This window comes from Barbus barbus (genome assembly GCF_936440315.1).
Source record: "Barbus barbus genome assembly, chromosome: 8".
NCBI lineage: Eukaryota > Metazoa > Chordata > Actinopteri > Cypriniformes > Cyprinidae > Barbus > Barbus barbus.
This window is the reverse complement of record NC_136736.1, coordinates 2,832,533-2,855,000: the sequence shown is the minus strand read 5'-3', so window position 1 is coordinate 2,855,000 and position 22,468 is coordinate 2,832,533. Positions and strand designations below refer to the sequence as shown.

The following is a 22,468-nucleotide window of genomic DNA, read 5'->3' as shown; positions in this document are numbered from 1 at the left end:
ACACACACAGAGAGACACACACACACACACACACACCAGAGAGAGAGAGAGAGAGAGACACACACACACACACACACACACACTGACAAGCAAAAATGTAGCTCCGCTGTTCAATCTTTCAGATTTTAGTAAATCTTTGTAAAAGTGCCTTTTAAAATATTTATTCAAATAAATACTTTAAAATAATTTGAGCTTCAGCCCGGTTTAATAGCATTTATATATATACAAATGTCTTTGGTCAAATTAAGCTGTAAAATAAATTAGTTTATCCCTTTAAATGCAATGGATTTTGAAAGATATCAACAAAAATTGGGCAAAAAACTTTAAAAGCGATTTTCTCAGATTTTCAATTGGAAAAAGAGGGCAGATGACCATAATTCAAATGGGTATATTTTTAAAACCATTCAAGATATGACTTTGACAAGGATATCATTTTAAAGTTTATGGTATTTTCTTTCATTGATACCAAAATCTCAATTTTGAAATTTGGGTCACTGTGACTCATTTTGCTGGATCAGGTCACATATTGTTGGTTGTCAGACATTATAAAAAATTAATGTATAAATAAATCATATTCAGTATTAAAATTGTGTGAGTGTGTATATATATAGACATAAAGACATAAATATAGACATAAAAACTAAATTAATTTAATGTTATTATTAATATTTAATATTAAATTTACATGTATATAATTATACAAATACAAAATAATATTAAGATTAAATTTATAAGTCGTTGGTTTTCAGACATTATAAAAAATGAATTTGATATTATGATAACATATACACATTATAAAATATAAAATTACTTTTTTATTAATAATATTTCTATTTAATATTAAATGTATTTCTTTGTTTTGGTTTTGGTTCAGAGTTTTGGTCAAACGGCACATGGAGCATGGATAGTTTGTTTTTTAAATAATTGTGTATTTCCATCTTTACCTAATTCGTCACAGAACACTCTTAATAAATCATTTGGCTTGCCAGTAATGTGTTTGATTAATTGCCTGAGGACAGCTGTGCTAATACAGAGCTAATTAAACCAAGAACCTGGACCCATCTGCTGTTCAGTTCTGAGCAAATGAAGTCGCTGCAGATAAAGACTTCAAATGAAATTCATTATCCTTAACGCCTGGATTAGTGTTGTTTGACGACGCCGAGGCTTTTGTTTCTCGCAGGGAGCTCTCGTAAGGAGATCACGGAGAACTGGGAATGGCTGGAGCAGAATCTGCTGCAGACGCTCTCCATCTTCGAGAACGAGAATGACATCACCACCTTCGTCAAGGGCAAAATACAGGTTACACATTAGCATTTCAATTTAATTTAATTGGTGATTCATTATAAGCCAAAGTGCTTATAAGTGTGTGTTTGTGTTCAGGGCATTATAGCCGAATACAACAAAGGCCATGATATCAGAGAGGATGAGGACACGGATAAGTTTAAGGAGGCCATCGCTAAGTTTCGCAAGCTCTTCGTCATGCCGGAGGAGGAGAAGCTGGTCAACTATTACTCCTGCAGCTACTGGAAGGGCAAGGTGCCGCGGCAGGGCTGGCTGTACCTCAGCATCAACCACCTCTGCTTTTACTCCTACCTGCTCAGGAAAGAGGGTGAGTGCACTACTGCATCAGGGGTGGGCAGTTTTTCTGATTGCATCTATTGTAATGTAATGTTTTGTTTTAAAATAGAAAAATCACAGTTTTGAATAAAAAGTCAGAAAGTGTTACAATTAAAGGGATAGTTCACCCAAAAATGAAAATTACAAATCCGTAAGACCCCCGTTCATCTTCGGAACACAAATTAAGATATTTTTGATGAAATCTGAGAGCTCTCTGACCCTCCATAGAAAGCAATGATATTACCACGATCAACGCACAGAAACGTAGCAAGGACATCAATAAAATAACCCATGTGACATCAGTGGTTCAACCCTAATTTTACGAAGCTACGAGAATACTTTTTGTGCGCAAAGAAAACAATAATAACATAATTTATTCAACAATTTTTCTCCCCGAGTTACCGTCTTCCGCCATTTACCCCAAAACGTAATCAACGTAATCAACATACGTTCAGCATGCGCATGCTTTATCCTGAACGTAAGCAATGCTGATTACGTTGATTATGTTCAAACTAAAACCATAAAAAACATTTATGTTACTTGAAATAAAATAAATGTTAACAATAATGTTTAAAATAAATTATTTTAAAAATCTAAAACTTTTTTCATTTCTCATTTTCACTTAGATTAGCTTTATGCATTAAAATACTAACTAAACTAAAATAAAAAATAAAGTAAAAGTAAAATTAAAAACTATATAGACATTAAAAAAAAAATCCAACAAAACAAAATGATGAAATTCTAAAATTATTAAATGCTAAATTACTAATTCAAAAGATTAACAAAAACTATAACCCCGTTGCTAGCTATGACACAGTCTTTTGAAGACTGTGATTGGTTTGTTGTCCAAGAAGGAAATAAAAAAGCGCTTTTAAGAGTAGGGTTTATTATAAGCCTTCACTTGGAATTTTTCCTGTTTTACCGTACTCTCTCTCTCACACACACACATTATATATGTATATATATTCTTTATTTTTTTTTACCATGCTGTCATACTTAACGTATTTTATAGGAAATGAACAGTGACATAATAAATGCTGTAACAGACCCAAATAATCACTGCTGCATAGTTGCATTTTTCCAGTTGCCAAATATGTTAATGTAGTGATTACGTACATATCTGGCGCTATGGCATTTCAGCGCGGTGTCGGAGATGTTAGCATGTCTAGGATAAGATCGGTCACAAACATGATCCCTGCATGATCTAATATATAGCGTCTTATTAACTCACTGTCATGCATTGTGTGCAACACATTTCTTCTTCCTCTTCATGCTTCGTCCATTTTCTCCGCTGCTAAAGAAACTCTTAAGCCCCTTAAAAGTCCTCGTCCGTACTCCTAACAATTTTGGACCTTAAGGGTTAAGATGCTTTCTGAATTACTTTTTCTTCACTAGGATCTTTTCTTTTAATTTAAGAGGAAACACCCACATAGAATTTTCTTAGAATGTTGTTGCTAGGAGCAACTCTTAGCACTCAGATTTTTCCTGAATACGGGCCCAGATGTGTTATCTTTACAAATAAGCCATATGCCAAAATATCATGACTTGCACCTGCCTACTTTATTATTATCATTATCAGCCAAGCTGATCCTAAGCAACAGGCCCAAAGTCGCTTAAAAAGCATTGTTTATAATAAGAGGACTTGGCAACCCTTCAAGAGCGTGCTCTGCAAAGCAGCCTTCTGAACATTCCCACTTTCAACCCAAACACAATGGCTCTGTTGACAGTGGTTTAGTTCAAATGGCAGAAGATAACAAGTCTTTGGTCATTGTAGTATAACTTTTATAAAAAAACAAAAAAAAAGAGTTTTGTTCCATACTCACCCAAAACAGTAATGTATGAGATTTTCAACTGTATGTAAATGTGGTTGTCACTTCGGAAACTTTACAGTGTAAGTGTACAGTAAGCTTTCTATTGATGTATGGTTTGTTATGATAGGACAATATTTGGCCGAGATACAACTATTTGAAAATCTGGAATCTGAGGGTGCAAAAAGATCAAAATATTGAGAAAATCACCTTTAAAGTTGTCCAAATGAAGTTCTTAGCAATGCATATTACTAATCAAAAATTAAGTTTTGATATATTTATGGTAGGAAATTTACAAAATATCTTCTTGGAACATGATCTTTATTTAATATCCTAATGATTTTTGGCATAAAAGAAAAATTAATAATTTTGACCCGTACAATGTATTTTTGGCTATTGCTATAAATATACCCGTCCTACTTATGACAGGTTTTGTGGTCCTGGGTCACATATGTTCTGTCCTAACAGATCTTAATGTCTACTCTTCCTCCGTTTGGCTGTTTGTGTGGCTGTTTGTTTCAGTTAAGCTGGTGATCCGCTGGGCTGACGTGACTCAGCTGGAGAAGAACGCCACGCTGCTGCTGCCGGACATGGTGCGCGTCAGCACACGCTGCAGCGAGCACGTCTTCTCCGTCTTCCTCAACATCAACGAGACCTTCAAACTCATGGAGCAGCTCGCCAACATAGCCATGAGACAGCTGCTGGACAACAAGGGCTTCGAGCAGGACCGCTCTCTGCCCAAACTCAAGAAGAAGTCGCCCAAGAAAGTGTCGGCCCTCAAAAGGTCTGTGACAGCAACACTCATGAAGATAAAGTAGATCAATCAAGATCAAGTGATGCTAGAAAACTGGTGTATTAAACACAACACATTTACAAAGTTACAAAGAAATATTCATCTTAATATAACTAATAAAACTTAATAAAACTAAGAGTATTATGTGAGAGTGCTCTGACGTGCAGAACAACTCCACCAGTTTTATAGTAAAGTGACAATATTGTGGAGTTTAGTTCGCTATATGCATTTAGAAGGAGTTTAGGAAACGTATAGCAGCCTTTTTCAGTATTACATTTGTTTTTGTGACTTCAGGGACTTGGACGCCAGGGCTAAAAGCGAGCGATACCGGGCGCTTTTCCGCCTGCCGAAAGATGAGAAACTGGACGGTCACACGGACTGCACGCTATGGACCCCCTTCAACAAGATGCACATCCTCGGACAGATGTTCGTCTCCACTAATTACATCTGCTTCACCAGTAAAGAGGAGACTGTCTGCAGTCTGATTATCCCGCTCAGAGAGGTGCGTCACTCTAAACTAATGACATGATACTCTAATAAGTGCACAGCATACACACATGAAACAGTCAACTTTAATTAGATTTTTGTTTATTTTTATCAAAACTTGAATATGCATAAGCATTTATCCTGCATTCTCCACCATCTTTCACAATCAAGTCAGTTCCTGCAGCATAAAGACATTTTTAATTATTACACTTTGTGGAAGTAAAATGGGTTGTGAGGTTCATTTTGCATCCTGTCCATCTCTCTCTTCACTAGGTGACCATCGTTGAGAAAGCCGATAGCTGTAACGTCCTTCCCAGCCCCTTGTCAATCAGCACCAAAAACAAAATGACCTTCCTCTTTGCCAACCTCAAAGACCGGGACTTCCTGGTGCAGAGGATCTCGGATTTCCTGCAGCAGACCACCTCCAAAATCTACTTTGAGCGGGAAATCACGGGCAGCCTCAGCAGCTCAGACGACGAGGTGGGAGCAATCTATTTGTATTTATTACTAATATGAGTTTTTTAAAGAAAATAACTCAGTAAGCACACATTACAATTTCCAATAATTTCTGTTCTGTGTAACTTTCTATTTTTCCAATAAATCCTGAATTTTTTTTTTTTTTTTAAAGATGGTCACAAAGGCTGCTATTGTTTGATCAAAAATGTAGCAAAAACAGTAATATTGTGAAATATTATTGCAATTTAAAATAAAATGTTTCTATTGTAATATGTTGTAAAATGTCATTTATTCCTGTGATCAAAGCTGAATTTTCAGCATGATATCATTTAATGATCCTTTAAAATTGTGTTTTTCTTCCATGTGTCTCATCTGCGGTGCTGTGTGCAGGTGTACTCTCAGCAGGGCAGTGCGTTGTCCTCTAGTCCCCAGCGCAGCGCTCTCAGCTCTGAGGGAGACAGTGACAGACAGTTCAATCTCAATGATAACAGGGTTCCCACTGCAACACAAGCCTTGATGACCATGTACCGCCGGCGGTCCCCGGAGGAGTTCAACCCCAAACTGGTACAGCATCCTCATGCCTGATCACAAACACCACAGCATCGTGCATTTATCACTCTGTGCTGAGAGAACTGAAGGAGAAGGACAAGGGCTAATGTACATTCAGTTCACAAATCAACAGGAGTAGTAGGATAGAAATGTGTCCGGCCAAATACTGTAAGAGGCTGTGCATTATAGTGATTTTACCATGATTAAGAGTTGCCTATCCCCCTGAAAAAACTCACTGCCATACATGACCTTGAGTGGCTTATTGCTTTTATAAAACGACAGATAGACACCAATAGTTATATTTGTGTTTATAAACTAATATGAATTGTCTGAGTAAACAAATCTTATGTGAAGTTACATAGTTCTTGAGCTTAATTATTGGCTGTTTACAAACAACACAGCATCTTGGTTCAGTGTTATTTTAGTATTTTTATTATCATTGATGTACGTTTATAGTTTTTGTTAATATTTTAAATGACATTTTATTTTTATGTTTTGTTTTGATTTAAATTTTAGTCATTTTTTGTTGTATTTTTGTATTTTTTTTTTTTTTATGTCTGTGTAATTTGTATTTATTTTTATTATTAGTTGCAGTTCATTTAGTTTTAGTTCATTTATTACTTCAAGTTGAACTAAACAAAAAAAGATGCCTTGGCAACTTGCTGAAATAAAATCAATGTCATTTTGATATATTTTATTTTATTACAAAATATAATCATTTCTAAATATGAATATATAATAGTATACAAAATAATATATAATAAAAATTTACAAATATTAATTAAATATTATTTATAAAATATGTCTAGTTTATATTTTTTAATTTAAATTTATTACTTTCATATTTTATTTTATTTCAGTTAACATGTATTTTATTTGTAGTAACAAAAAAAAGGTTTTAGATTTTATTGACGATAATAACCCTGGTGGGGTCACATGTGTGTGTTTATCTGCATTTGAATGCACCTCGTCCAGTCAGAGTTCAGAGCCTGAAGTCAGATGCAGGTTATTGCGTTTGTTGTGGTTCAAGCAGATACTTTAGTAGGACACACAGGAAGTGCAACTGATGAGAAGTTTGTTCTCTTTGCTGACCCTGCAACAAATGACCTGAAAACCTGCTTATCCAATTCATTCGCTTTAAAACTACTAGTCTATGTTAATTTAGTCACACAGTATCAGTGCGTCAGAGCAAAATGCATGTAAATCTCGCAAAGATGTGTACATTTTGCATTCAGAATAGTATTCTAGTCATTTTTGGGGGGATTTTGCTCATAAGATTGTCTAATCTAAAACTTTTATGTACATTAAGTGCACCACATTTTAAATTGGAGAATAGAAAGTTAATGAAGTTCACGGTTCACTGGCTTCGCTTCTTTGCCAGCGCTTATTTTCAAATTCAGAGTCTCCTACATCAGCACTTGTGAAGTCAGGACAGCAGATGAGTCGCTCTCTTTATACTCATGTTTCAGGCTAAAGAGTTTCTGAAGGAGCAGGCCTGGAAGAATCACTTCACAGAATACGGTCAGGGGGTGTGCATGTACCGCACGGAGAAGACCAAAGAGCTGGTGCTGCAGGGCATCCCAGAGAACATGAGAGGAGAGCTCTGGCTTCTGTTTTCTGGTGAGTCATGCGCCCCATAACTGGGTTACAGACAGCAGGGAGAACAAGAAGACTGGATTCAAGCCATAAATAACTAACCTGATAATCTTGTCACCTTCCGTCTACTGATATCTTGTGTTGTTGATATCAAAGAGCCTGTGGCCAATTAGTTTCTACAGATTTATCTGTCATTTGGTTGAAGCTAGTCAGATTAGATAGATGCCAAGATGAACAAGTTGTGTTAACCTCATTCTGCAAAAAGTGAGAAAAATATGCAGTAAAAGAAAATATGATCCAGACTACATTAAATATGATTTGCATGCAGCATGATGTTTTTATGCAGCCAATTATTGAACAAATATATATATATGTATATATATATTGTACTTTTTTTTTAAATGTTGTTTTCAAAGAATGAAAATAAAACAATAATACATTTTAGGTTTGATTTTTAAGAACATATTTTATTGTACTTTTATGCAAGAAACAATTATCAGCACTTAATATTCCATGTAAAATCTGGATCCTGAAACAAAACCAGCCACTACCAGGGATTCTACGAGGTTTGGAAAAGTATGGAATTTGAGTATGGAAGTATTTTCCAGGTCTGGAAAAGTATGGGGAAAAGAAATCAGAGTATGGAAAAGTATTTGTGTTTCCAGACCTTTGCCCCTATTTAGTTTATATATATATATGAGAAAATTAAGAATTTTATGAAAAGGCGTCAAAGTCAAAATACGACTGAATGAATTCAAGGTGCACTTTTTCATTATGCAAAATGCAAGCTATAAGCATTTTGGGTTTCTTCTCACAATATTCTTAGCACCATATTACATAGCAAAAATAAAATATATACAAACTTTTATGTGCGCACGAGAAATCATTTAACTTCTCATATAGGACAATGCATGCTGAGCCACGTTAAATGGTATGCGTTAAAAAGACCTTGAAATTCACGAAAGTCAAATTTTAAACACTTTTTTTTTTTACAGTACCAGTCTTTTTTATAAGGCAGCGGCTCTTTGCACTAAGTGTAAATAGCGATAGATGCTATTTACACTGTTAAAATAGCAAGATTTTCTGCAATTTATATACTTCTTATTGCAAATAGTGGCAATTATCTGCACCTCAGTATTGTAGTACATTATTAAAAAGTACGCAATAATAATGTATTGAGTGTAAATTATAGTTGAATTCAAATTATTTAGGGCTGCCACTAATGACTATTTTTATTTTGATTAATCTATCGACTAATTCTCCGATTAATCGGTTAATCTAAACGATTAATTTTCCATAAAAAAACAACAACAGTTTTACTTAAAAATATTTTATTAAACCAAATGAAAAATATTTTATTAAACCAACATAGAGTGCAAGAAGCAAGTGTCCATCTCATATCCAAATCACTGAAATCAAAGTTCAGTATTATAGTGCAAGAATGACAACATGTCCAAGTGTTCTAGTCTACTAATAATACAATTATAATCAAAAAACACTTTTTAAAGGAGTATTAACCAGAAATATTATTTACCAGAATTTATTTAGGTGAAAAATGTAAATGTGCAGTATTTCTGAAAAATATTTTTTTTAATATAAAATCAATTAATTGGAGATGCTTTTTATTATTAAAATTTAATGGAACAATTAAAATGGAATCCAGAAAATAATGGAAAACAGAATTTGGTACAGATAAAACTGTAAAACTCAAGTAATTAGGCTTTTTGATTAATACAATTAAAAAAACGGAATTTGGAAATAAAACGGACTTCATAGGGCCCTATAATTATAATATTTTTTGTGGTAATAAAAATAGATTTAAGTGAACAATAGCTTTTAAAATGACTTAAAATACATATATAATAGCAATGATGCAATAATAATTAGTTCAAATATAGTATCAAAAGCAAGAAATCATATGGTTTTATTGAACAAAACTGTTAAAATACATAATGTATTATAAACAATAGAGCTAATGTAGATTACGCATCACAACAAAGGCCTGCAGAGGCGCCGACGGCCTGACGATTGTTTTTACACATTACTGTTTAATATTGACCAAGCACCATTTAATTCAAATGTACACTTAATCTTTAATATTTGTCCATTTCTTTAGGACAGAAATGCTATAGCCGCTGTAATTACATGAATATGTGGACATCAAACCGTGTAAACTCAGAGTGAGGGGTTGAGCTTTTATTTTGAAATCGCGATGTATTCTCCTGTGTTCGTGTAGATTTATAAATGATTTACCTTACAAATGTGATGAAATGGTGCACGTTGCGATCCCAGATGAACGTTATAATAAACCCAAACGCACATCAACATGCAGAGATGAGTTTGAGACGCTCCACATGTAAATGATAACAGTTTCTGTGGAGCTACTGTGAACGGAGACGCACATGCTTAACCTACACGCATGGAACTAATTAAAGTGCATATACTCTGTGAACTGCATCGCATATAATTATTTAATTAAATCATAGCGTTTGTGAATTCACAATTATGCTTAATTATGATTTTTAAATGGGTTTAATATATCATGCAGCCTTGGAAAATAGTCTAATAATGTGATTTATGGATTCTTGTCCGTGAAATGCGTGACCGTGACATCACCATACTTGGCCACACACCACTCCCCCCCCCCCCCCCCCCCCCCCCTTCCCCTTTCCCTAAAATTATTAAATTGATGCCACCTTATTGGGACAATAAAGCCCTCCCTACACCTACCCTAACCCTACCTGATACGTTTATTTTCAACTTTTTTATTATTTCCTTCATTTTTATTGAAAATAAATGCCTTTCCAATGCGATATGAGATTTGAAAAGGGAGAAAAAAGTTTGGCAAAAGGCAGGTTCGAACTCTGGTCGATCACGTCAAAAAGCACATGCCTTACCATCTACGCCACTGAAACTGATGTTAAATGTGTGTCTTTTTTCAGTGTTGACTATATCAATCACAAGTAGGTGGGCGGAGTTAGTGTAAATAGCCTCTGCCAACAAAACCCTTGAACTTGGCAGATTTTATGCCATCAGGCCATTTCATCACGGAGGATGTGTTAAATTAGAGATTAGGCCTTGATATTAGAGGTACTACCATAAGAAAAGACAAATTTTGAGCAAGTAGATTTCTATTAATTCATGTGCATCCATTCTCTTGTTTTATTCATAGTAAGATGGCAGTGATACACAAAGGAAATAGGTTATTTAAAACTATAGAAACTGTACTGTGTAAGCATGCAAAAATTCCCATGCAAAAAAAAGTTTCTTGTGTGCATGTAAAAGACTTTTAGTTTTGTTTTTATTTTAGGGGCTCTGTATGTTAATGTCACTTAGAGAAAATCAATGAAAAAAAAATATTTACAGATGACTGTACTATACCAAATATTATGCTGAAAAATAATGCTCTATGAACCATTTATGTTAAATATGGTCTGAAAATCTACAGAGAGCTTTGGAAATTTGAGTCTGGAAAAGTATGGAATTTTGAAATGGAAAATATGTAGGAACCCTGCACTGCACTAGACATTAGCATTCAGGAACAAAAACCTGGACATGTTGAAAGGTGTTTACTCTCTTTTACGTGTGCATGCACCTGTTTTGTTGTGCGGTTGTTTTGTGGTTCAGTGCACATACCTGTTTGTCTAATACAGCACTGCTTCCTGTTTGTTAGATGTGAGCACCTTATTTAGCCCACTTCAAAGCTGTATACGCCAGTGCACAAACTGAAACACATGACTGCACTGACACACTTTTGTGGTAGTAAACAAATAGCTGCCTTGTTTTCCTTCTCAGTTTTCTGCATTAGCAACATTACAGCATGATGAAATCACAGGATTGAAGTTATTTTGAAACTTGCCAAGCTACAAGCTTCTCATGATTTAATGTAGTTCAGCTAATGTTAAACTACTCTGTTGAATTACCTGCCCAAGCTGCTCACTACATTGAAGCTTTATAAGTCGCCAATAACTTGTTATGTGATTTAATTATCAGCTTAGACAGTTCAGTGAAATGTATCTAATGTAATACAGAAACAATGAGCAGAGTTTGGGTTTATTGGTGACATACTTTTTGGTGACTTCATGACTTAACTAACCACGACATTGCATGCACGTAGTCTCTTTTGCGATTTGATATGAAATGATACACACAGTACACACACATATTATGTATACAAAATCTTTTATTTTGGATGCGATTAATCGTGATTTATATACTAATCACGATATATGCACTAATTTTATTAGCGCGCAATTAACGGCACACATTTTCTGTTTGACCCATATCCTAGCCTGTATTTGGAGAAATGGAGATGCACAGCTTAGTGACTTTGCTGGCCCCTTTAGCGACTTTTTTTCCCTTCAAAAAAGCGCCTAGCGACAAATCTTTAGGGTTTGCCCAAACCTTATTTAGTCTCTGAGACTCGCCGGTACTGCAGAGAGGAGCAGCGCTTTCAGTTAAACAGATATTATGTTGCTTCTCTAATTTCACATGCAAATATATCCGAAATAACAACACAGCTATAGTCTTTATCTTATGTGTATTTGATTTCATCAGACGACAGCTCGATTATCAGGATTTTTGTCTAGATTAACACCTTGGAAGGATGGAAGCCGGTTATGTAGTCTTAATGGATCACGTTTCAATCACTATTACATATTCATTCTGATGTCTGACAACAGAAACAGTAAAATATATCAATGAAAACAGTTTTATTGAGAATTTAGCTGCATCAAATTACAGTATGTGGGCACAGAGAGGCAAACACATCTAATAATAAATAATAGAAGCGGTGTGAAAATGTAAACAGGTTTGTGTCAGTAAATTGCTCAGTGCAAAGAAAGAGAAGTAATGGGAACCTGGAATTTCTTTATTCATGTGTCTAATAGACATGAACAAGTTCTTTGAAAAAACATCTATGACCTTTGCAAAATGTCTTGTCTTCATGCTCAATGTTTACTATTGTTTCAATAATAATAAACATACATTTACATAAAGCATCCATATTTGTTGATTGTTTGGTTGTTCAAGTGTGTATGTTGGTGTGTACAGGAGCGATTAATGAGATGGCCACTCATCCTGGTTATTATGAGGATCTGGTGGAGAAGTCGATGGGGAAATATAATCTGGCCACCGAGGAGATTGAGAGAGACCTGCACCGCTCTCTTCCAGAGCATCCAGCCTTTCAGAATGAGATGGGCATCGCTTCTCTGCGTCGAGTCCTCACTGCATACGCCTTCCGCAACCCCAACATCGGCTACTGCCAGGTGCGACGCACAACAACACACCTTCCGCAATAAATACACCCACAGCTCGGTCATTATCCCGGTCTGTCGTCTTCCACAGGCCATGAACATCGTGACCTCCGTCCTGCTGCTGTACGCTAAAGAGGAAGAGGCCTTCTGGCTGCTGGTGGCCTTATGTGAGCGCATGCTTCCCGACTACTACAACACCAGAGTCGTAGGTGAGCTCCTGCATCGTCCAGCTTCTCAAATGTATCAGCGAGCCACCAGATTTTGGATGCATAAATGAAAAGTTGCCGTGCACAATGAATCAAATGACCACATGGACTAGTATTGGTCAACATTAAACCACAAAAGACTGCTGTGTAATATTAAATCTGCATGTTCTGCATGTATTTGTGTGAATGAGTGGAGTAGTTTCATCTGCTGCACACTTACTCAGGCACACGTGACGCTTACAGTGTTTTCAGCGTATGTCATCTTACTATATGAGGAAATAAATGCAAATGCATCTCCAGAGCTGTTCTGAGAGTCTCCGCCAGTATTTCACCATTTCAATTCATAAAACTATCGTCAGATGCACACAAAAACTCAAAGGTCTTAAAGGACATAAATATATTACAAAATAAAATAACATTAATTAATAATAAAATAAAATATAAAATGAAATAAAGTATGAGCAGAATTTTTGTATTAAATTGAAGAAATTGAGGCTTAAATATATTACAAAATAAAATTATATAAAATTAAATAAAATTGGACTCACCATGACCATTAAATTATTAATTCAGAAAAAATGAAAACAGGATTTTTGGGGAAAAAAATTATATAGCACAATTTTTTTGGTCAAATAAATTTGTTGAATTGATTATACATGCTTTTTGATTATTAAAATGTAATTAAATTGTTCAAATGGACTCCAGAAAAATTAAAATGGAAAATGAGGAATTTGGGAAAAATAACCTAACCCTAAGAGAATTTTAGAAAAAAAAAAAAAAAAATTTTCATAGGGCCCTATTAATGGTAAAATATGTAATAAATTATTAAGTTGTCAAAGTTTTGATTTAATTAATCCATTAAAATAGAATCTAGAAAATTTTAAATGGAAAACAGAATTTGGGAAAAATTTGAATTTGAGATTTTAAAATCTCAGTATTTTATACATCCCTAACAACATTTTATTTTTATTTTTTTCAAAAATTAAAATTTTTGGTGACTTCAATTAATAAAACAATTTTCATAGTGCCCTATGAAGCACGTCCAGGAATATCTGTGAGCACTGAGTGTGTTTTGTGTGTATCTCAGGTGCTTTGGTGGACCAGGGTGTGTTCGAGGAGCTGGCTCATGTCTACGTTCCTCAGCTGTATGACTGCATGCAGGCGCTGGGCGTCATCTCCACCATCTCTCTGTCCTGGTTCCTCACACTCTTCCTGTCCGTCATGCCCTTCGAGAGCGCCGTGGTGGTGGTCGACTGCTTCTTCTACGAGGGCATCAAGGTCATCTTCCAGCTAGCGCTGTCAGTGCTTGACGCTAACATCCATCAGCTGCTGAGCTGCAAAGATGACGGAGAAGCCATGACCATCCTGGGCAGGTAGGAGAACTGCATACTAAGAATGGTATACTTCATAATGAATATGTTGCCTAGTAAGTATGCATAGTATTCTGCATACAGTATGTACTGTTCTGCAAAGTCATATGCTGCATAGTGTATACCATACTGCGAATTTAGTGAATGTTGCATACTACATAGTGAGTATATAGTCTGTAATCAATTCATGTTTATGTTGTGAGGTGATTATATGTAGCATACTACATACTAGTATAAAGAAATTGGATGTAACATACTATAAAGTGAGTATATATATATAGTCTGTAAGCAGTGTTTTTTGTGTACTACAAAGCGGTTTTATGCTGCATACTACAGAGTACACAGTGTACTGCAAATTAAGTTTGTATTCATGTATTAAGTAAACAAAGTTTGTTGTGTGATTGTATGCAATTGTGCGATTGATTATGAGTGTACAGAATACTGAATATTGCAGTAGCCCCTCACTGCAGAACAAAGATCCAGGGAGCGGGGTTGGATCCACATCTAGTGGGTGGAGATTGGTAGGGTTAGGGGTGGAGATGGGTAGGTTTAGGGGTGGGGATGGGTGGGTTTAGGGGTGGGATGGGTGGGTTTAGGGATCAGGGGGTGGAGACGGGTAGGTTCAGGTATATGTAATGTGGGAGGAGTTGGATCTAGATCCAACCACGCCCCCTGGATCTTGTGTTCTGCAGTGAGGACCATCTCGAATATTGTGTACATAGCATGCTACAAAGTGAGTATATGTACTCTGTAAGCACAGTTTGCTAATGCTGTGTGCTAAAAAGTGAAAATATGCTGCATACTACATAGAGTATACAGTACACTGGAAATGTAGTGTTTCTAGTATACTGCGTAGTGAGTATTCACCATCTATAAGTAAAATGTGAGAACTGCAAAATGATTATACTGTATGTTACACACTAAATAAGAGTATAAATTATCCTGTAAACTTATTGCGTGTAGCATACTTTATGGTGTATATAGTACTAGAAAGGGACTATTCTTTAGTATGTGTGTATGTAGTGTATTACATAGGGACTATACTGTAGTATATAGTGTACTACAAAGTGACAATATTATAGTGTGGGACTATACTTCAGAATATAGTGTACTACAAAGGGACTGTTCTGTAGTATGTGTGTATACTGTGTACTACAAAGGGACTTCTGTAGTATGTTTGTATACAGTGTACTACAAAGGGACTGTTCTGTAGTATGTGTGTATACTGTGTACTACAAAGGGACTTCTGTAGTATGTTTGTATACAGTGTACTACAAAGGGACTATTCTGTAGTATGTGTGTATACTGTATACTACAAAGGGACTGTTCTGTAGTATGTGTGTATACTGTGTACTACAAAGGGACTGTTCTGTAGTATGTGTGTATACTGTGTACTACAAAGGGACTGTTCTGTAGTATGTGTGTATACTGTGTACTACAAAGGGACTTCTGTAGTATGTGTGTATACAGTGTACTACAAAGGGACTTCTGTAGTATGTGTGTATACTGTGTACTACAAAGGGACTGTTCTGTAGTATGTGTGTATACTGTGTACTACAAAGGGACTGTTCTGTAGTATGTGTGTATACTGTGTACTACAAAGGGACTGTTCTGTAGTATTTGTGTATTCAGTGTACTACAAGGGGTATATGTGTATATAGTGTACTAAAAAGTGTATACACAGTATATGTTTATTTATAGTATGTGTATTTATAGTATACTACAGTATATATGGAATAGCAGTTTCTATGTGTGAAACAGTGATGATAGTGCTGATTTTCTTCGTTTTGCTGACTCAAACGAGTGTGTGTGCTTGTGTATGTGTGTTGTAGGTATCTGGACAGCGTGACAAACAAGGACAGCACTCTGCCTCCAATCCCTCATCTTCACTCTCTCCTGACGGATAACGGGGAGCCTCACCCTGAGGTGGACATCTTCAAACTGGTGCGCAGCTCCTATGAGGTCCGTTCATCTCCACTTCTCAACTTGTATATCATAAAGTGTGTTCGTGTGTTGTGTGTGTTGCATGTTTACTGATGTTCACTGTGATCTGCAGAAGTTTGGCTACATCCGGGCGGATGTGATTGAGCAGATGCGTTTCAAACAGAGGCTGAGAGTGATCCAGACCATTGAGGACACCACCAAACGCAATGTGGTAGTCAGACACTCTCCGTACTGACACTAGTGTAGTATTAGCACTCAGCCAGAGGATCTGAGAGTTTAATATGTTTGCCTCATCCACTGGTTTTGCAGGTGCGGACCATCGTGACGGAGACGCCCTTCAGCATCGATGAGCTGGAGGAGCTTTATACACTCTTTAAGGTCAGTCCCAAGATGAGGTCATGAATCACCCAATTGCATATTTACAGCAAGTGTGCTGTGATTTAAGATAATGACTCCTCTGTGCAGGATTTCTATTAGACATGCTATTTTTCATGTAATTTTACTGGTTCTTGCTAAATAATTGTTTATTATTACTATCATCAATCATGAATGTTATTATTTTTATTGTCTTGACAGAATTGTATAAATAATTTTAAATTATTATTTTCATTATTATTATTTTATAATAATAAATCCTGATTAAATAGTGTAATATTAATTTAAATATAATATATATAATATAAAATATTATTATGGTAATATTTGTTTTTTATATTTTTTTGTTTTTATTGAGATTTTCCTATTTAATGGTATTTTATTATTATTATTATAAATGTTATGATTCTTCTAATTTTCTTTTTCTTTTTGTTTTACTGAGATTATTGTCATTATATTAATTGTGCGTATCATTTTACATTTATTATTATTATTATTATTATAAATGCGATGATTTTCCTTCTTTTTATTTTCTTGTTTTATTGCAATTATTTCAGTCATATTTAGTGGTACTTAAATAATTTGAATGAACCCTAAATTTTAAACCCTAAATTTAAGGCCTATTCCTGTTACTCCTCATACAGTCTCTTGTGGTAAACAGTCCAAAAATATTTTTGCCTGGAAGACAGTAAAACACCACTGCCCATCGCAGGTGCATGCACATTTAATATCCATTGACTGTATAACATGATTGTCATGACCTGTGCATGATTTGTGAACCTCAGGCTGAGCATCTGACCAGCTGTTACTGGGGCAGCACCAGTAACCCCATGAGCCGGCATGACCCGAGCCTGCCGTACCTGGAGCAGTACCGCATCGATCTGGAGCAGTTCAAAGTGCTGTTTGCGCTGCTCTTCCCCTGGGCCTGCGGCACACACACCGACGACCTGGCCCTGCGCGTCTTCCGTCTGCTGGACCACAACGCAGACACGCTCATAAACTTCAGAGAGTTCATCAGCGGCCTCAGTGAGTGCGCTTTATCATGACCAATCCCAATTTTGAAGTTGCAATCATCTTTTCTTTCCATATATAAGTAAAACTGCTTCTGGAACAAGAAAAATGCAGGGTGGGATTTAATTTTTGTCCTTCTGGAATGGATTGTCTTGTTGGATCACTGCAGAAGAGAAGAGATGTTGTTGCAAGAGGGAGGGAAAGTAATTTTGGTTAAAGATGATGATGAGGGAACATGCATTGTACACAGATAAATTATTATAAACTCTGCAATATTCCAGAAAAAATAAGAAGTTGATTTGGATTTTTTTGGTGACTTTCCATAAAGCTAAGTTATGGAAGTAAAATAAGTTTAGAGGTAAAAATGTAAAAAAAAATTATAAGTTATATTATGACCAAAAAAAATCATAAGTGGACCCTAGGGTAAAAAAATGTAAACACGTGAATATGATTTAAAAACATTTAAATTCAGAATAAATAAAGTGCATGAGGTTGCTTGCTTTTGTACACATTTAAAATGTTTAACTTGACAACATGGTTTCTGTTGTAGGTGTCCTGTGTCACGGTGACCTGACGGAAAAACTCAAATTTCTGTATAAGATTCACGTACTTTCAGGTGGGTGTAAAAGAGAAAATAAATTGTAAAACATTGTTAACATGGTGCTAGAAATGAATACAGTTCAGACTCGTCCTTGCTATTTTCAGCTTTTCATGTTCCTGTTTGCCTTTGCACACATACATACTGTATATTATGTGTGGTAACTGTAAGATTAGTAGTTGTGTTTCTCTTTTGTGAGCAGGAAATGTGGATAAAAAGCAGAAATGAAATGGAAGATGGATGTTTTCAATTACTTTACGTTGTCACGAACATGTCTGGGTCATATTTAACCATCAAATCAAAAGAATAGTCCTTAAAGAATCAAGAAAATGCAGCTTAATTATAATGTGTTTTGTATCATGTATTTTGTGATTTGGTGTTATTATCTGAATTAGACTGAGCTCTAGAAGAGACAATGTATTTGTTGTTCTCAGAGTTGCACCAGGAGCAGGAGGAGCCCGACTCGGCTTGTGAAGCTATGCAGTATTTTTTTGAGGACATCACCCCAGAGACCTCCAGTGGTACTGCTGCATGCTCACACTTACCATACAAAATAGGTTGTTGCACTGAAATTACAGTGAAAATGATGCTTGATGCCAAGTCCAGAAGCTGTGATCACTGGCACTGATGCTTTGACCTCTCGTTGATAGGCCTCGACCAAAAGAAGAAGGACAATGGTTTTGTAGGAGTCACCTTTAAAAGTGAAAAAGGTGAGAGAAAACAGCCTGTTCTTTGAATCAGAGCTAATATTTGATGTTGGAGAGCTGTTTAAATGTGCAGCATTCTGTCTTCTGTGTAGTTAAGAAAATGCACACTCCAGATTACCGCATGTACCTGCGCCTGTGGAACCAGGAGACCAAAGCAAAGATAGAGAACATGAAGGATCTGCCCAAACTCAACCAGGTACATCTGGAGACCAACCTAACTTACTCCATCAATGTAACTCCTGTTATTCACAACCCATCAAATTCAAAGAAAAGTCACTTCAGAGGCTGAGCAAGAAAGATCACAAAAATAAACCTTTTCTTTCTTCGGAGTACAATGACACCAGAAATATGAATTTATGAAGTAAAGATAAGATATTAGAATTCATGTTCACTTAACCATGAGAAAACATGTATTTTTCACTAAATAGCTAGTATATTTTACTTTTTACATGTAAATATTTTCATTATAATTTACACCAAAGGTTGTGTGGTTGATTAATTTTTTTTTAAATAAACACAAATAACAAATGCATAACATTAAGTTGTTTAAGAAAAATATATATTATCTAGCAACAAACAATAGTATATATAATTATTTATTAAGTATATGATTATTATTATGTATTTTAATAACGATCATTATATATTTTAAATGCATTTTATATTTTAGGCACAAATTCTTAGCTTTTACATATTATATAATAACATTTATATATGCATAGATTGATTTAGATATAAATAAAGATATATGTATATATAGTATATTGGTTGTTGACGTGACATGGCATTTTCACTGTCCCACAAGATAAAAATTAATATAATTAATATTGTCGTTATTTAAAATGCTGTAAATCATTAAATATTTCCTACATGGAACTGTTATTACAAAAGCTGCAGTGTTATTCAATTTATTTATTTATTTTGAGCCAAATGCCAAAATTGTCCTATGGTGTGACTGTCTCAAGCATGGTTTAATAAATTACAACTTTTATAAATTAAAAAGAAAAGCATAAAAATGTTAATAAATACCTCCGGCATAATTGTACAAGTGCCTATTTTAGTAAATGGCAATAATTTTTTTCATCCATATATTTCTGAAAGTGAAGGAACTTGATACATTTTGTCTCTGAAAACCATGTCCTCTGGTATGACACCATATCCTGATTTTAAATCGGCCAATTCCAGAGAAAACTTTAATTAAAAAAAAAACAATGAAAGAATTGACGAAGTTAGGGACCCTTGTATTTTCTCAAAGACCAGACTTCACACTTTATAAACATGCATTTCTTCTTCAAAAATGGTCTTTTACAAAAAAAAGCATTTTTTACTGGCTATTTGTCAACTACCCATATTTAATTTTTTTTTAATTGAATAATTTTGCTATTAATTATCTAACAAAACTCAATAAATAAATGTACTGCAGGACAATTATCTCAGGTTTGTTTATTCACGGGTAAAATCTGACTGTTGTGATGAATCTGTTGTCTCTTCCTTCTTCAGAGTCAGTTCATCGAGCTGTGCAAGACCCTCTATAACATGTTCAGCGAAGACCCCAGCGAGCAGGAGCTGTATCACGCCACGGCCACGGTCACCAGCCTGCTGCTGGAGATGGGAGAGGTAGGCAAGCTCTTCTGCAGTCCGGCTCACAAGATAGACGAGGAGGACGAGGACGAGCTCATCCCGCCGAGCAGGAGCAAGCAGGAGCGAGCACGCCGCAGACCCTGCGACACGGCTCCCTCAGACGACATCAAGCTGGAGGACTCCTCGCCCAAAGACACGGCCACGTCCTCCGCCATGCTCATCTCTGACGACGAGACCAAAGACGACACGTCCATGTCCTCCTACTCCGTCCTGAGCGCCGGCTCGCACGAGCTTCAATGCGAGGACATCGCCGAGGACACCGTGCTCATACGCAGCGGCGCAGTGGCCGCCGGGCATCATGGGAGGGCCGGTCTCCCTCACAGCGCCAGCATCGATAAGGACTGGGCCATCACTTTCGAGCAGTTCCTGGCCTCGGTGCTCATCGAACAAGCCCTGGTGCAGTACTTTGAGAAGCCTGCGGAGATCGCCGCGCGAATAACCAACGCCAAGAACGTTCGCAAGGTGGGACACCAACACATGTCCATCAGTGACTATGAGATCTCACTATCAGGCTAAAAACTGTTACCTCTGCGCTCAAAACTGTATTTGGGGTTAAAGGAGTAGTTGTCCAAAAAATCAGATTTGGGCATCATTTACTCACGTTTATGTTCCAAACCTGGCTAGTTTCTCCATACAATGAAAGCGGATGGTAACCATCTCTGTCGAGCGAAAACATGACAAGAAGCACCATAAAAATAGACTTGGACACTACATAGTGAGTTTTCTGAAGCCATATGCTAGCAACTTAAAGTTCATATGTTTCTCTCACAAACCTACTTTATGACTTTGAATATTTTATAATAAATATAATAGCAGCTTTTATGATGTTTCATTGTCAGCTTAAAATATTATATGCACTGTTTGATTTTACATTTTATTACAAGGCTTGCTGTTTTTGCAGCAAACAGTTTCACACAAAAAACCCTGAATGGTGTGATTTTGCCATTTCCAGCAGTAAATCTCAATATCAGATGATAGAATATAAGACTTATGCACTATGTATTGAGTTTTTTAAGCCATATGCTTGCAAATAACGGCTTAAATTTAGTGTGTTTCTCACATAAACCTGTTTTAAAACTTTAGATGTTTCGTAATAATCATATTAGCCACTTTTATGATGCTTCGTTGTCATTTTTGGAGCTCGAAATCTTCCTCAGGAGGTCACAATGTTTTATTTTACATTTTTGCAGCACTTGAACGTTTTTGGGACTTGAAAAAACCCCGATTGATGTATTTTCACTGTTTTCTAGCAGTGAACCTAAACGTCCAATGAAATAACATAACTGTGCACCGTATAATGTGTTTTCTGAAGCCGTACGCTAGCAAATAACAACTTAAATTTGAGTGTATTTCTCACAAAACCTATTTTAGAGGTTTATTGGCCATTTATATGATGTTTTAGTGTCCTTTTTGGAGCTTGAAAGTATGGAAATGAGCAGCCTGGACATGCGGCTAAATATCTCCTTTTGTGTTCTACCTTGAGAAATAACCTCATGCAGGTCTGGAAGTACACAAAGGTCAGCAAATGATGACAGAACTTGTATTTTTGGCGAGCTGTCCCTTTAACTAAACCTGATCTTCTCTTAAATGAGTGGGAAGCTTCAAAGGCTTGATGTTGGCGTGAGCTCGTTAGGGAACGGACAATAATGAGTTTTCCTGAAGGCTTGTCTTTGATCTGAGGACAGACCAACACAATGACCTTTTTACCTGTACAAAGTCTGAGAGGACCGGTTATACATGATGCGCTTGATGTACTTTATATACAGAAATGGTTACTAATAATATCTAATACAGTTAGGCTATTTATCATAGTAATGGTGTCTAGAATAGCTCACTAGTCCTGATTGGGATAATACATGTCCTGTGCTGCGATAAAACGCGTTCTTAATCTGTACTTTTGTTTTATGTTCCAATAAAAGGTTGTAAAATCCAGTCTAAATCACCTTAAAAAAAACAATATTAAGTTACTTAAGAAGCAAAACTGTATGCAAGAATTGTTAAAGGGGGGGGGGGGGGGGGGGGGGGGGTTTATTTTTCTGTTTTATGCAAGGATGGA

General features: G+C 36.0%; 1 protein-coding gene across 1 annotated transcript in view; it reads left to right on the top strand.

Annotated features, from left to right (window-relative positions):
• Positions 1-21,036, top strand: part of LOC306873385 (TBC1 domain family member 9-like) — a 32,609-nt gene extending 11,573 nt beyond the window's left edge. The window contains exons 3-21 of the mRNA XM_079422644.1: positions 1,181-1,299; positions 1,381-1,609; positions 3,948-4,209; positions 4,513-4,720; positions 4,978-5,184; positions 5,551-5,724; positions 7,179-7,329; positions 12,358-12,572; positions 12,652-12,769; positions 13,854-14,139; positions 15,969-16,098; positions 16,193-16,291; positions 16,390-16,458; positions 17,241-17,481; positions 18,017-18,082; positions 18,499-18,585; positions 18,715-18,774; positions 18,864-18,967; positions 20,272-21,036. Coding sequence (XP_079278770.1) covers positions 1,181-1,299; positions 1,381-1,609; positions 3,948-4,209; positions 4,513-4,720; positions 4,978-5,184; positions 5,551-5,724; positions 7,179-7,329; positions 12,358-12,572; positions 12,652-12,769; positions 13,854-14,139; positions 15,969-16,098; positions 16,193-16,291; positions 16,390-16,458; positions 17,241-17,481; positions 18,017-18,082; positions 18,499-18,585; positions 18,715-18,774; positions 18,864-18,967; positions 20,272-20,928 — 3,482 coding nt within the window. The 3' untranslated portion in view covers positions 20,929-21,036. The remainder of the gene's footprint in view (positions 1-1,180; positions 1,300-1,380; positions 1,610-3,947; positions 4,210-4,512; positions 4,721-4,977; positions 5,185-5,550; positions 5,725-7,178; positions 7,330-12,357; positions 12,573-12,651; positions 12,770-13,853; positions 14,140-15,968; positions 16,099-16,192; positions 16,292-16,389; positions 16,459-17,240; positions 17,482-18,016; positions 18,083-18,498; positions 18,586-18,714; positions 18,775-18,863; positions 18,968-20,271) is intronic.
• Positions 21,037-22,468: the final 1,432 nt, after the last annotated feature.